General features: G+C 46.9%; 2 protein-coding genes across 6 annotated transcripts in view; both read left to right on the top strand.

Moving 5' to 3' along the window:
• LOC135921847 (zinc finger protein 84-like) overlaps positions 1 to 5,776 on the top strand; it is a 30,360-nt gene extending 24,584 nt beyond the window's left edge. The window contains exons 5-6 of the mRNA XM_065456224.2: positions 66 to 241; positions 4,637 to 5,776. Of these exons, the coding sequence (XP_065312296.2) occupies positions 66 to 241; positions 4,637 to 5,294 (834 nt within the window). The 3' untranslated portion in view covers positions 5,295 to 5,776. The remainder of the gene's footprint in view (positions 1 to 65; positions 242 to 4,636) is intronic.
• A 5,689-nt stretch (positions 5,777 to 11,465) lies between these two features.
• Positions 11,466 to 13,329, top strand: part of LOC135921857 (uncharacterized) — a 203,794-nt gene continuing 201,930 nt past the window's right edge. The window contains exon 1 of one of the 5 annotated variants that reach the window (XR_010570654.1): positions 11,466 to 11,984. The gene's annotated coding sequence lies outside the window, so the exon portion shown is untranslated. The remainder of the gene's footprint in view (positions 11,985 to 13,329) is intronic. The other 4 variants (XM_065456248.2, XM_065456250.2, XM_065456249.2 and 1 more) reach the window with 4 other exon arrangements.

The raw sequence follows: 13,329 nt of genomic DNA, 5'->3' as shown, positions 1-13,329 counted from the left end.
GTCTGGAATGTGTTCTGTAGTACATGCTTCTAAACTGGTTATGTTCGCATCAAGGGCAATAAGAGACTGCCATTTCGCTTACAAGTCCGGACGTGGCTGTTCCCGCAGCCCGAAGAGAGGGGGCAATGGACTCGGACAGCAGCAGCAGCAACGGCAGCAGCAGTAGCCACAGCAGCGGAGCATCGGATAACGATCGTGCTGGACCTTCAAGAGATTCGGCCACATCTGTCGGCAGTAAAAGGTGAGGCATCGTTTGTTTCAAGACTGCCGTCGAAATGTGAGAAAAGAATGCATCCAAGAATGCGACTGCATATTCATATTGTTGCCTGGATAACTTATACGTACTTGTTACCTCCCACTATGTAGCCTTCCGACCAGATAGTCCTTTTTTTAGTGGTTGTTAGACGACGGCATAGCCAGGTTATCGCTCCATTTAAGGTGTTGCTTGAGAACGTCTTCTTCTGCTCAATCTAAGAGACTCTTAGTTATGCGGGTACCGAAGGCCAGAGTCGGTGGTTCCGTAATTCTGATTATCGAGCATCCCACAGTATCCATGGTACGGACTCGATGTTTGCTCTAAGCGAGAATGGTGCCGGCCTGAGCATATTGTATGAACTAATTTAGTGAGCACGGCGCACGACACACCACTGGCTATCAAATGAAAGCTTAGTATCTGTTTTTACAGTGAATACCGCACAAAAAGATCGATTCAGTGCGGTTTTCTCTTGTCACGGTGAGTGTTCGTTACTTAGGCTGACAGACTTCTCTTGCACAAGTAGCCTCTCCCTCTTCCCTTAGTAGAATAGTACACTGATGCAATGTATTCCGCTGCCCTGCGTGGGCACGTATTCTGCTTCAGTTGTCTCCCTTTCCATTTTTTTTTCTATAACTTTGCCGTCGTGAAATTTTACGGTGCAGTGGTATCGGCTTGATAAAATCGACGTGTCCTCGTGTTGCCTTATGAATACGATGGAAATTTCTGTAGCGTGAAGCACTGAAGGGCTGAAAGAAATGTAAAAAAGAACGAAGGTACAAGGATTGCAACAGGACAAATACTTCTTCCTTCATCCTTCCCTACCTTCCTTTGCGCATTTCAGTGCTTTTCACTTCAGAAATTTACACCATGGACCTAAACCAACTAGCTCGCATCGTGATTCTTATTCATTCCCTTATGAAAGCGATGAATGTTGTTTTGTTATACCGGTTAGACACTTGCCTGTTTGGTTTAGTGGTTGTCGGCAGCATTACATTATTTTTATAGTGACTTTCTTGTGTATCGGTTACATTTGTTGGCATTGTTGACTCGTGCACGCATTGGAATGCTGTGGCTGAGCGTTGGGGCACCGTTGTGCCAAGCCTACAGCCGTGACAACGTCTTTGCGGCGACGTCACTCAGCCTATAGGTTAGGTTCTGTCTCTTTCTCTCACTCACTCACTCACTCACTCACTCACTCACTCACTCACTCACTCACTCACTCACTCACTCACTCACTCACTCACTCACTCACTCACTCACTCACTCACTCACTCACTCACTCACTCACTCACTCACTCACTCACTCACTCACTCACTCACTCACTCACTCACTCACTCACTCACTCACTCACTCACTCACTCACTCACTCACTCACGCACACGCACACGCACACGCACGCGCACGCACACGCACACGCACACGCACGCACACGCACACGCACACGCACACGCACACACACACAACTTGGAGAAGACGCAGACCGCGTGGTAATTGCGATAGAGCTCGTGTTCGTTGCTGCTGCAGTCCTCTTCAAACATTATGACTTGGTAGTTAAATCACATATTAGTGCACGTGTTATAGTGATGGGAGGCGAGATTTTCTCCGCCAATGCAATTGACACGCGCCCTTGCGTAGCCTAGAGTTGCGTGGCATTTGAGTCGGAGAGGGCCACATTGCTCTTAATACACCCGTGCAGTTGTCTTGCGCTTTCGGTGCGTTTGCCGCCGAGATCCGCCGAGCGTCGCCTGTCGAGATTCGCCGCTTGCGCCTTCCCGGCTAATCACCGCTCCGCTTCGACTTACAGACTGTGCTATTTCTCGGTAATAGCCGCAATGTCATCGGTTGACGCTATTGTCTGAGCCACCTACGTCAGGTTAATAAGATCTTGATGAGGGCTACTTGGTTCATATTTAGAAATGAGGTTAAACGGCGCGAAAGAAAGAGGGACACAAGGAAACAAATACCAAAGACGAGCGCTGTCTGTGGTATTTGTTTCCTTGTGTCCTTGTTTTATTTGCGCTAGTTAACCTTAGTTCTGTATACGTCAGGTTACGCTGCACGTTTCTCTTGCGGCTAGTTGCGATGCAATCGTGGTGTGCAGTACTCGAGCACCCGCATCAGAACCTTGACGTTCTGGTTCTAACCCCAAACAACGAGGAAAAGCTTTTTTTTCTGAATTCACATTTCGGAGTCATTCAGGCCTGTTGTTATGGAGGTATCTCTGCACCTAGCTCACATCTGACTAACACAATGATAGCTTAACTTATGCTACGAATGTAAGTGCTGCAATTATTTACGGAACGCCAAATCTGAAAAAAAAAAGAGCTAGTACAAGGCTGAATATCTCCGCAGCCTGGTATTCGCAATTCTAGTTTGTACTAGCATGTGTGACCAGCATAGAGTTGTACTGTTTAACTGCTTACGGTCACAAGTTGCTGAGATACTCAACGCCTTCTTAGATCCTGTCCTTAATGTTTTGCGACTGGCTGTACATTCACGTTGGTGATGTGGCGTCTTGAGCCAAACTTGCCCGTGTACTTGAAATGATGCGAAAGAAGTCCGAGTATTTATTACTTTTAAACGCGAACGTTGCGTTCTACCGCGCATTATTTGAATTTCCATTCGAATACTGCATTTTGGTGTGGAGTAGTACAACGCAGACAAAAATCATGAAGCTCTCAGTTATGCAGAAGAATACGCTTAGAGAAATTGCTGCCATCCCATACAGAACACGTTCTGAACCACAGTTTACCGCATGTGGCATCGTTCGCTTACTCAACGTGTACCAATTACCATGTTTCACAGCTATACAAGTCATAGATGGAACACGACACATTATTGTTATCCGAAGTTTGTAACCTCTACGCCAACATTTAATGCAACCCTACACGACACCACGAATAATGGAGCGTGTCTTACCCACGCCCGAACTGCGGTTTTCAAGCTCTAAAATTTGCTTCCCCTTCTTTACTAAACAGGTTTGACTTACCTTAAACGTCGATTCACGAAATTTCTGTTAATTGCTTTCGAGATATATTTCGCATTTTTTTCTTTTTTTTGCATTGCCCTGACACTATTTCTCTCTTCTTTGTATTAAAAGTCAACAAGGAGATGTTATTGCATTTCTTGTATGGTTAATTTGACGCTGCACCACGTGTTGTTTGTTTTTGAGCCTTCCTTGTAAATAGATTTGCTTTGTGCTGTCTGTTTCTGTGCGTACCACTGCATGGAGTTACATATGGAGGAGGGGAGCACCGTCAAGCTGCGATTTAGCGGCCTTTTTCCCCTTCATCTCAGCCATGTATCTGCGTATACATGTCTGGAATAAACACTCAGACTCGGACACAAACACTTGTACACTCTCGCAGACTCAGTAAGTTGCGCATCCAGGAACAAACTTTAGATATAAGGAAGATCAGTGCAGGGAGGAGGGAGGTTACTTCTCGAAGGCAGCAATAAATAAATGTCCATGAAGGATTCCCAGTACGGCGCAAAGGCGGAACGTTGTGAACTCCTTTGTCAACCACAGCATATGGTACTAGACGCATGCAGTATGCAGTGTGGCATGCACTGTACCATGCGGATGCCGATAATATTGCTTTAAAGCACCGGAGTTCTATAGAGCTGATATTTTTCCAGAGCCACAATCCGCAATGAAAATTCAAATGTCGACAATTCAACACAAAAGACTCAGCGCGGTATCTGTACTCTTCGAAAAGCTTGCACCGCTTGGGGCTCACCTTATCGCGAAACAATAACCGTCGTGCGTCTTGCTTTCGTTTCCGTTCTTTTTTTGTTTAACTTTGCGCTCGGTCCTTTTCTGCCGAGAACGCTGAATTACGTTGATACGCACATGGTGGTTTGTGAGCTGAAAATGCTGGGCGTGCATCATTCGGGCAAGATAAACTATTATTAGTCTTCTGGGGACAAAAGAAGCCCCAAAGAGCGCCAGGCTTATTTAAAGTTTATCTTCTGCTTATTACGAAGAATTAGTGCGTGAGCTACTCTTCTCTGATCCTTAAAATGTATTTTTTATGCACTTTAAATTGATTGGTATGAAAGGTTTCCTGGCCCGATATGACGATTATAACGTCTCTGACTGCTGTAGTACATTTGGCGATTCTCTTTCGCGCTGTATTGACTCCTGAAATATCTAAATGCTCCTGAAATACTGGTATTTTCGAAAATAATAACAGGGGTAATTTCGCTGCTCGCTTTAACACATAAGTAGTGCTTTCCCATAGCTTACGCGTACAATTGTAAAAGAGTATATACCTCCTGAAGCTATTTAAAAAAAATTCTTGTCCGATATATTCGCACTCGTATCTGCAGTGTCGTACAGCTATCGAGCAAAACTCTGTTGCACTTCCGCTGTTCAGGTCATTCAGAGGAGCGAAAGCCGGCGGAGCGCAGTCGGAAGGCGGCCACTCCAAGGTCAAGGGACACCAGTGTGCCGTGTGTGGCAAAGTACTCGGCACCAAGAGAGCAATGCGGAGGCACCTGCACACCCACTCGGGCGAGAGGCCCCACTCGTGCCAGGTCTGCGACCGCAAGTTCGCCCGCAAGGAGAACCTCGAGCGACACGCGCGCATGCACACGGGCGAGAAGCCCTGGAGCTGCCACGTGTGCGGCGACACCTTCACCCGCAAGGGGATCCTGACCATCCACGCCCGGCGGCACACGGGTGAGAGGCCCTACTCCTGCGCCCTGTGCCCGGCCGCTTTCGCCAGCAGGTACACGCTGACGGTGCACACGGCGACGCACAAGCGAAAGGCGCCCTACGAGTGCCTCATGTGCGGCATGAAGTTCAGCGTGAGGGCCAAGTTCCTGGGGCACGAGCGCAATCACACGGCCGAGAGGCCCCACAAGTGCCACCTGTGCCCGGCGGACTTCATCGAGAAGTACCAGCTGCGGAGCCACCTCGTCACCCACGCCAGCGATAAGCCTCACCAGTGCGACATATGTCAGAGAGGGTTCAAGCGGCGCAGTACCCTCGTGAATCATTTGCGCCTAGTCCACGACGTCAAGAAGCCTTGACTCAAAGTCCGAGACCTCAGGCATGCCTTCCCCATTTGTGAGGCCATGCGATCGGAAAACTACATGAGTCCTTTTAAAGGCGTTTGGTCAAGAAAGTATTTGCCATACAACACAGACCTTGTTGCGAACTAAAAGAAGTGTGCTAACAATAAACCTTGTGTAAAAAATTTACGACCCTGCTCGACTTGTGCGAGAGATGCCATTGTCGTGAGGAAGGCGTAAGACATCGACCGGAAATGGAGAAACGAAATAACAAATGTTTGTGCATGCATACTTTAAAGAAAGACATTGACATACGTGCTGTCCCTTTTTTTTATTCGTGATATATTTGCGTACCCCATGAAACAGGAAGGATATCAGCTTCCGTCACACGGTGTTGTCCTTTGGTAGCTGCATAATCCAGAACAAGTCTGTGATGTAGAATTCATAGGCATACGAAATAACATAATAAAAGGCGTTAGGTATTTAGCTGGCATAAGATATTCCCGCATATGAGTGGACCTGCCTTATGGTTGTACGTAAGCCACCATATTTTTCTCGTCATGTCTCCTTCCGCTTGTGTATCGCGTTTCTGTAACAGCGGCTGATTAAAGCTTGGAAAATAACGGAGAAAGCGCTGTACAATCGTTAATATATATATATATATATATATATATATATATATATATATATATATATATATATATATATATATATATATATATATATATATATATATATATATATATATATATATATATATATGGAGGGAGTGAGAGTGAGATAGAGAGGGAGGGAGAGACAGAGAGAGAGAGAAATAGAAGGGCAGGGATGTTAGCCAGAGGGAGTTCCGGTTGGCTACCCTGCACGGCGGAAGGGTTAAGGGGGATAAAAAGAGAGAGAGGAAGGGGGAGATATTAGAGAGCAAGAGAGACGTGTACACACAAACCGCGTACACTATGGAGTGGTAGGGGACGGCGTTCTTAGTCTATCGTGAAGCCCCGTAGACCACAGTAATCTTAGTAACGCTAGTAAGGCCTTCATCGCCGATGTTCTTTGGGAGAACTGACGTAAAGCTTTTAGTCTTGATAGTGAACAATCGTCCAATTGGTCCAATACTCTGCACATCACTTCTCTCTGGGCGTTGTAATGTATATAAAATTATAACTATCCTAATGACCGTCATGTATCCCAACTTATCTATGAATCCATATGGCTCGTAGAGGGCCATGACCGTTGTAGAACATGCCGATTGGATATCGTTTGCAGCACATTGGGTTAACCGCAGCGCCCGATACCACCGGTGTCATCAATAACTTAAGGCGTGGCATAAATATAAAATAGTGGTTCGAAATGGCGTTAGGGCAAGGAATACCCCAAGCCCATCAGCGAGTACGTTCAATAGAAGGAATAAAGCACAAAGAGTTTTTTCGACATTAGTTACACGGCTCCGGTTATGGAAGCCCACTCCATGCAGGAGGATGTTAAACGTCGGAGTTCACATCAGGACACATCGGTCCCACTGCACGAGAGGTCTCCCCTTTCAATACCGTCGTCTTCGCTAGGCGACTCGGCTAGGAAACTGAAGACCGTATCGCGGCCAATCACAATCGTCGAATCAGCGGCAATACCCCGTCCATGATATAGCATCGTTCCGTAGCACTCCCACCTCCGATGCACTCCTATCTTATTAGCATTCCTACCTCAGTAGCACTCCTACCTCATTAGCACTCCTACCTCAGTAGCACTCATACCTTAACAGCCCTCCTACCTTAGCAGCACTCCTACCTTAGCAGCACTTCTACCTTAACATGGTGTGGAGTATGGGACAGGATAGCAACCGGGGAATACAAGGTCGGCGCCTTTCTTCGGTAGCATTTGAAGTTGGCCCTTTTCCTCATTAGTTGAAGCTGCCATGTAGTGGTACACTCTTAAATGAAGGGAGCGAGAAAGGAGGAATTAACCATTTTCCTCCTTCAGGCCGGTAAGTTCCTCCTTCACACGTGCTTCACAAGTCGAGCCCACTTGTGGCAGTCAAAAGGGAAGCAACGTTTCTTCCTTGCGTGCGTATCTTGCGTCGCCGCCGCCGGTGACCCGAACATAGGCTGCAATAACTTCTTTTCAACGGAAAGCAAGGCCAAGCAGCATAACGTGAGGTATAAACCTTTTACGAAGAGCGACCACCGGTGTCAAACTTCTAGCTCGAACGCGAGCTGCGATACGAGAACAGTTCAAATCAAAGCAGCGTCCGGCTGCTGACCCACAGCTAGACAAGCTCGTACTTAGGCATCTCGGCCTAGACACAGCAGATGTCAGCGAGCCTTTCTCGTTTCGATGCGTGAAATTAGGATGCGGAGAAGGATTAGCTATTTCAAATGTGCGCATTTGGGGCCGTTTCGAAGCGCAATCCGCGACGGCTTCGCAGTGAAAGCAAAATACGCTTTCTGGCGCCGTCGGCACGTACGTGGGCGGTGTGAGCGCATCACAGGCGCAAGTGACGCCGCCATGTTCACAGCTGGAATACAAACCTTGCCGCTAGAGCAAGCAGACGCTCGAGCACACCATAAAACAAATTGCTTGACAATGCTGTTCTCTGGAAAACATTGAGCCGTGTACAACTATGTCGTGTATAAATACATGTCTCCTGAACATTCGAGAAATTCGACTGTAATCGACAAAGCTAGGTCCTGCGCAATGTTTATAGCCACAGTTATGCACTCAAGAGACGCGGTGCATACATGGAGAGAGCTACGTTCACCGTGGAGAAATGAGCAGGTGAATCCGGATTAAAAATTTTCGTTGCAGAGCATCGCGGGCAGAAACTCAATGACACAGAAACCATAGCGCAGATTTGTATTTCTTCTAAGGCAAAAGGCAACCTTCTGGCAGAGAAAGTAGGCCCTTTTAGAGTTATTAGTCTTTGGGTGGTGTGTGTACGTATGGACGGTCTCACAAACATTAAGATTGCAGACGCGTGACCAGTGGATACTCCCATAGTAGTGACATCTCTAAAGCGATTACGCCTGGTCTATATGTTACTTAAAAATAAATATCAGACGCCATGCAACCATCCCAACACGCGTTCACACCCTTCCACGCCCTGTTTGCACAGTTCTTCCGATTAAATGAATGAACAGTTGCGATCGAAAAGAAAGGAGGTTAAGCACGCTAATCTAAATTTTATGAGCATAAATTGAGTCAACTACTTCTTTCGTGTGTAACTGAGCTAATAAGTGTATTGGCAAGTCCATCCGTCATAGCAATGAAAGGTATTTAGCTTCGTTGATAATACATATTGAAAAGAAACAATGCCAGTCAAAGGAATGATTCGTGCTGTGTTGGGTCCTGTCTCGGAACATATTTTTTTTGCTATTTCCAAGCAGTCTTGCATAGACGCGGCTAGTAAGTGCTAAACTCATAGGCTATGACTGAAATCGGTCACGTTAATTTGCGCTACGGCATCCGCTGCACCTTTACGTTCATTGAAGGTGAAAATGAGTTTTGATAACGAGTGGAATGTGCGTTTTACTTTACCTACCAGCAGAATATTTGTTGCTGTCCTTGTGTTGGCAAGTTGTAAGCGCCGACAATCCACTCAAAACGACGCAACGCATATTTTGTCGATCTACTTGCGCTCGAGGTGCCACAGGCGTTGTATGATTGAATGACGCCCTTGGAATTGTCCGGTCGTCACCTCATACGAAAGCAACCTCGTCCCAGTTAACGGCGACGCAATGCGAGCAAAGTGACCAATAGACCACGGCAATAAGCACAGAGGCCGAGGAAGACCCCGACAGCCTTTTTATCGGATTGTACAGGAAACTGTGCGACGGTGGCAATTTTTTCAGACTCCTGGTGGACATCCGCGCGGCTGACGCCGTGACCAAGACAATGTAGTTTCACGAAGCCAAAGCGGCACTTCTCCGGCTTTATGGTGGGGCTGGCGTACCGTATGGACTGCGGAACCACTTCAAGCCGTTCGATGTGTTTTTCAAACGCAGCGAGGAACAGGATGACGTCGTCCAGGTACACTAAGCAGGTTTTCCACTTCATACCCGAAAGCGCAGTATCCATGAGGCGTTAGAATGTAGTAGGGGCAGAACATCAGCCGAAAGGCAAGACTTCAAATTCGCATAGGCCGTCTGGCGTAACAAAATCTGTTTTTTCACGGTCTCTCGGATGTACCTCGATTTGCCAATATCCGCTTTTCAAGTCCATTGAAGAGAAGTAACATGCGTGCCGAAGCCTGTCTTGTGAATCGTCTATACAGGGAACTACGTGCACGTCTTTCTTTGTCACTCATTTTGTTTTCGGTAGTCCACACATAAACGCAAGCTGCCATCTTTTTTCTTGACTAGAACTACTGGAGATGCCCAGGCACTCGGTGATGATTGGATCACTTCGTTTTGAAGCATTGTCACTTGTTATTAGATGGTTTCGCGTTCTCTGGGAGCAACACGATAAGGATTTCGGCGAACTGGTCTAGCCGTGTGCTCTGTATTTATTCGGTGCTTTGTCAGAGGTGTCCAACCGACGCTGGACGTCGAAGCAAAGCAGTCGTTGAACTTGGCCAATAGCGTCGGAATTAGTTCTTGTTCATGCTGCGACAACGCAGTGCTGACACCAAGTACAGGAGCTGGGCCTTGCGTAGACGCCTCTTCGAGTAGTGAACCGCAGCCGGGAACATCCGTAACACCATCCAAATAAGCCACAGGTGTGCCCTAATCACGGTGCCGTCGCTCTGTGCTGAAGTTGGTTAGCAACAGGTTCCTGCACCCGTCGGTGACGTTCACGATTTCTCGTGCGACCGGGATACCATGAATAAAAAACAACGTGTATATTTGGTAGGCAACTCCTTCGCAAGGAAACAGTACGTTACATGCTGCCGAAACAAGGGTACATGATCGAGCTGGCATGACGACGTCGTCTTCTGTTAGACGAAAGGAGTTGCGTTGCGGCGATAAGCGATGGACTACCAGGGCTCTGGTAAATGTCCCCATGCCGTCGGGGATGTTAATTACGGTGCCATATTCTTTTAGGAAATCAATCCCGCTAATCAAATCTTTGCAGGACACCGGAAGAACGATGAAAGCGGCCGTGAAAGAAGAATCACCCGATGTTATTTCTAGCAGTAGATCTTCCGGTAGGCATAAGTAATTAGCCGCCTGCCGTCCTTATATGAGATCCCGTCCATGGAGTCTTTGCTTTCTTGAGGCGGAGAACGAGTTCCTGACTCTTTATAAAGAAGTCTGCACCAGTGTGTACTAGCGCTGTCACCTGCTGCCGATCCACGAAAACATGAATGTCGGCACTCACCATTTCGTCCGTGTTGGTGTTTAACGGCTTCACGGCGTTCTGCTGCGAGAGTGTTGGGGGCTTTTTACTGTCTTGCCGCGGGCCTTCTGCCTTACCCCCGAATTATTCGCCAAACGCAGGCTTGAGAGCAGCACGATACCACTCCTTCGTGAGACGCGTAGTAAAGGAAACAACTCGATAGGTGGCTTTCTAAGGTGCTCTACAAATCTGCGTTTCATACTAGGGGTGCTGAGCTAATAATTTAAAAAGTTGGGTAATTTAACCTAATTAACAAGTTATACGGAAAAAAATTGTCTGAGTTGCTATAGGCTATTGCTAATAGTATGCGTTCGGCTCAATTCGCTTGCGACGGGCCTGTCATTTTTAAATTCCTGGCTCAACTTATGTGAAACACCCTGTATATGCCGCCTCACAAGCATCAATATAGGGCACCAACCTGCTAATATAGAAGTGCATTAGAGTGAACGGAATCTTTGATATACCATAATTTCGTAGGTTTAGCCACTGGGTGAATGCCTGTTTATGGAAAATCCTCTATAGCGGCCATCTGCTATCGAAACACATGAGGTGCAGATTACTTAAAAGATGAATGATACGCGTAGTAATTTCCGGTGCATACACGTGCCATAACCATTCTCCTGTCGACAAGTATTATACATTACCTTCGTCATCGTGACATCACTGCGACGTCTCGCACTCGGCATCGGCCTTATTCGGAGTTTGTATTTAGGCATAGCTTGCGGGTGGTGTAGTGCACAAACAAATAAATTGCTAGATAATGATGCGGTAACCTTTTGTGGCGGACAAGCATAAATACTGCATAAATAACACGTTGCAGAGCACGAAAGAAAGCAAAAGTGTAGGCATCGCGGTTAGGTATAGAGTATTTATTAACCGCTTTCAAAATGATCGTTTCACTTTAATTCGAGCATGCGCATTGGATTTGCGTATTTATCATGTGACAAAAAGGTACAGCTTGTTTACGAGGTCTCTTCAGACCCCACTGCAGGCTACGTTCGAGCACTATATGAATTATGGGTATACAGGCCGTGATGGAAATTTTGCGGGATGTGCGAACACGGGCCAAACTGCGTTTTATCAACTTCAGATAAAGCACGACACTTGTCCTGTCAGGCGCGCAAGCTAGAAAGGACGCGCATGCGCAATATATGTCTCAACACCAGGCGCCAGTTTGTGCAGAGGGCGCAGGAATTCGCCTTGGAACGCCCCCGTAGATTGCTTCAAGATTGACCGCGCCTGCCCCACGGTGCCTTTGGAAGTCATCCGCTGCAGGGTCCGCACGAGACGGGCGACTATGGCCGGAAAAGAAACAGTTCGACCCTACTTGACGATGTCGGGCGGCAGCTGTGCAGCCACTGACCTGGACTTTGGCAGGTGAGGTTCCATTGAACGTTTACTTCGAATAATGTCAAACCTAGGGAATCTGTTACATACAGATTGCCAAACATTTAGCTTCTTTTACGGGAAATCGTTCTATGCGAGCTGGTATGTGTTTTGCTCGCCGTGACTGCTGCTGCTGTTTTGGTGAATACGGCTCACAATAGAGACATTTGCAATGTGCAATTGGCTTGCACGTAGCCCCAGCACATGGGCCGTTATACCGGCTCTAGCGCCTAACAATTACACAGTCAAGGAACATCGCCTACCTAATATCCTCTACCGAACAAACGCAGGCACCACAGTGTCTAATTTTTTTCATAAAGCGAAGCTTTCTACGCCTCAGGGTTTCATGCGCTTACCCGGTCAATATATCGCAAAGTATGGTGGGCCAGTCCTGCAGGTAGGGCTATACTAAGCCTAAACTTAAGTGAAATTCTGGGGGTTTAAGTGTCAAACCCACGATGTGATTCTCAGGCACGGCGTAGTGGGCCACTCTGAATCACTTTCGGCCACAAGGAGTTCTTAACTTGCGCCCACAGAACACGGGTTTTATCGGGTCCCCATCGAAATACGGCCGCAGGAGCCCGTGTTTGTTCATACTACCTCTGGCTTAGCAGCACGACACCCAATTTTGTAGGCCCCAGGGCGAGCAATATTAAAGTTATCTGAAAGCAGAAAGACCGTGCTGTAAAGTTTGCCGATATCGCTTGTAGTGTAATCGATGTGTCGTGTGGTTCGGGTGTCCGTGTCTTGTTGAGTTTGTCAAGCAGTTGCGCAAATGTTATGCTGCTAAGCCCTTTGCAGAAGATGTTTTATTGCGGTTTCATAAAAGATTGAAAGAGCTTGCTGGCGCTCTATGCATTTTTTTGCTTAAACAGAAAAAGGCCCTGTCGTTATTTGCCACCCCATAGGAGCGCATCCACCCGGGCGGAGAAAATATTCGCGCTCATCAGGGTCTAATTGTTTACGCTATTCTGGGGGCGACGTAAGATACAAACGTATGTCTTTCAAAAACATCTGTCAGATGGCCGTTCTGATATGTCATCACATATGACACATAGCACAGCAATAGAGGTACACAGCACAAAACTTGTGGTAAGAAGGCACTACTGTTCCGTTTAGCTTTCTAAGGAAGATTGTTGTTAGTGATTGAAGCACACACCTAACTGGGACGAAAATGTATTTGATCGGCGATTTCTCAAATAATCATCTTGGATGTGGTGACAATCTGAAGATTCGCTAGAAGTTGGTACGCCTCGAGAACTCACCGGATTGAATTCGTGCATTTCAATATGTGCCGTTAAACAATTGAGGTAATGAGATTTTTCTTAATAGGTCA

Source organism: Dermacentor albipictus, chromosome 9, assembly GCF_038994185.2.
Source record: "Dermacentor albipictus isolate Rhodes 1998 colony chromosome 9, USDA_Dalb.pri_finalv2, whole genome shotgun sequence".
Lineage (NCBI taxonomy): Eukaryota > Metazoa > Arthropoda > Arachnida > Ixodida > Ixodidae > Dermacentor > Dermacentor albipictus.
The sequence above is the reverse complement of the archived record's forward strand: the minus strand, read 5'-3'. Positions and strand labels throughout refer to the sequence as shown.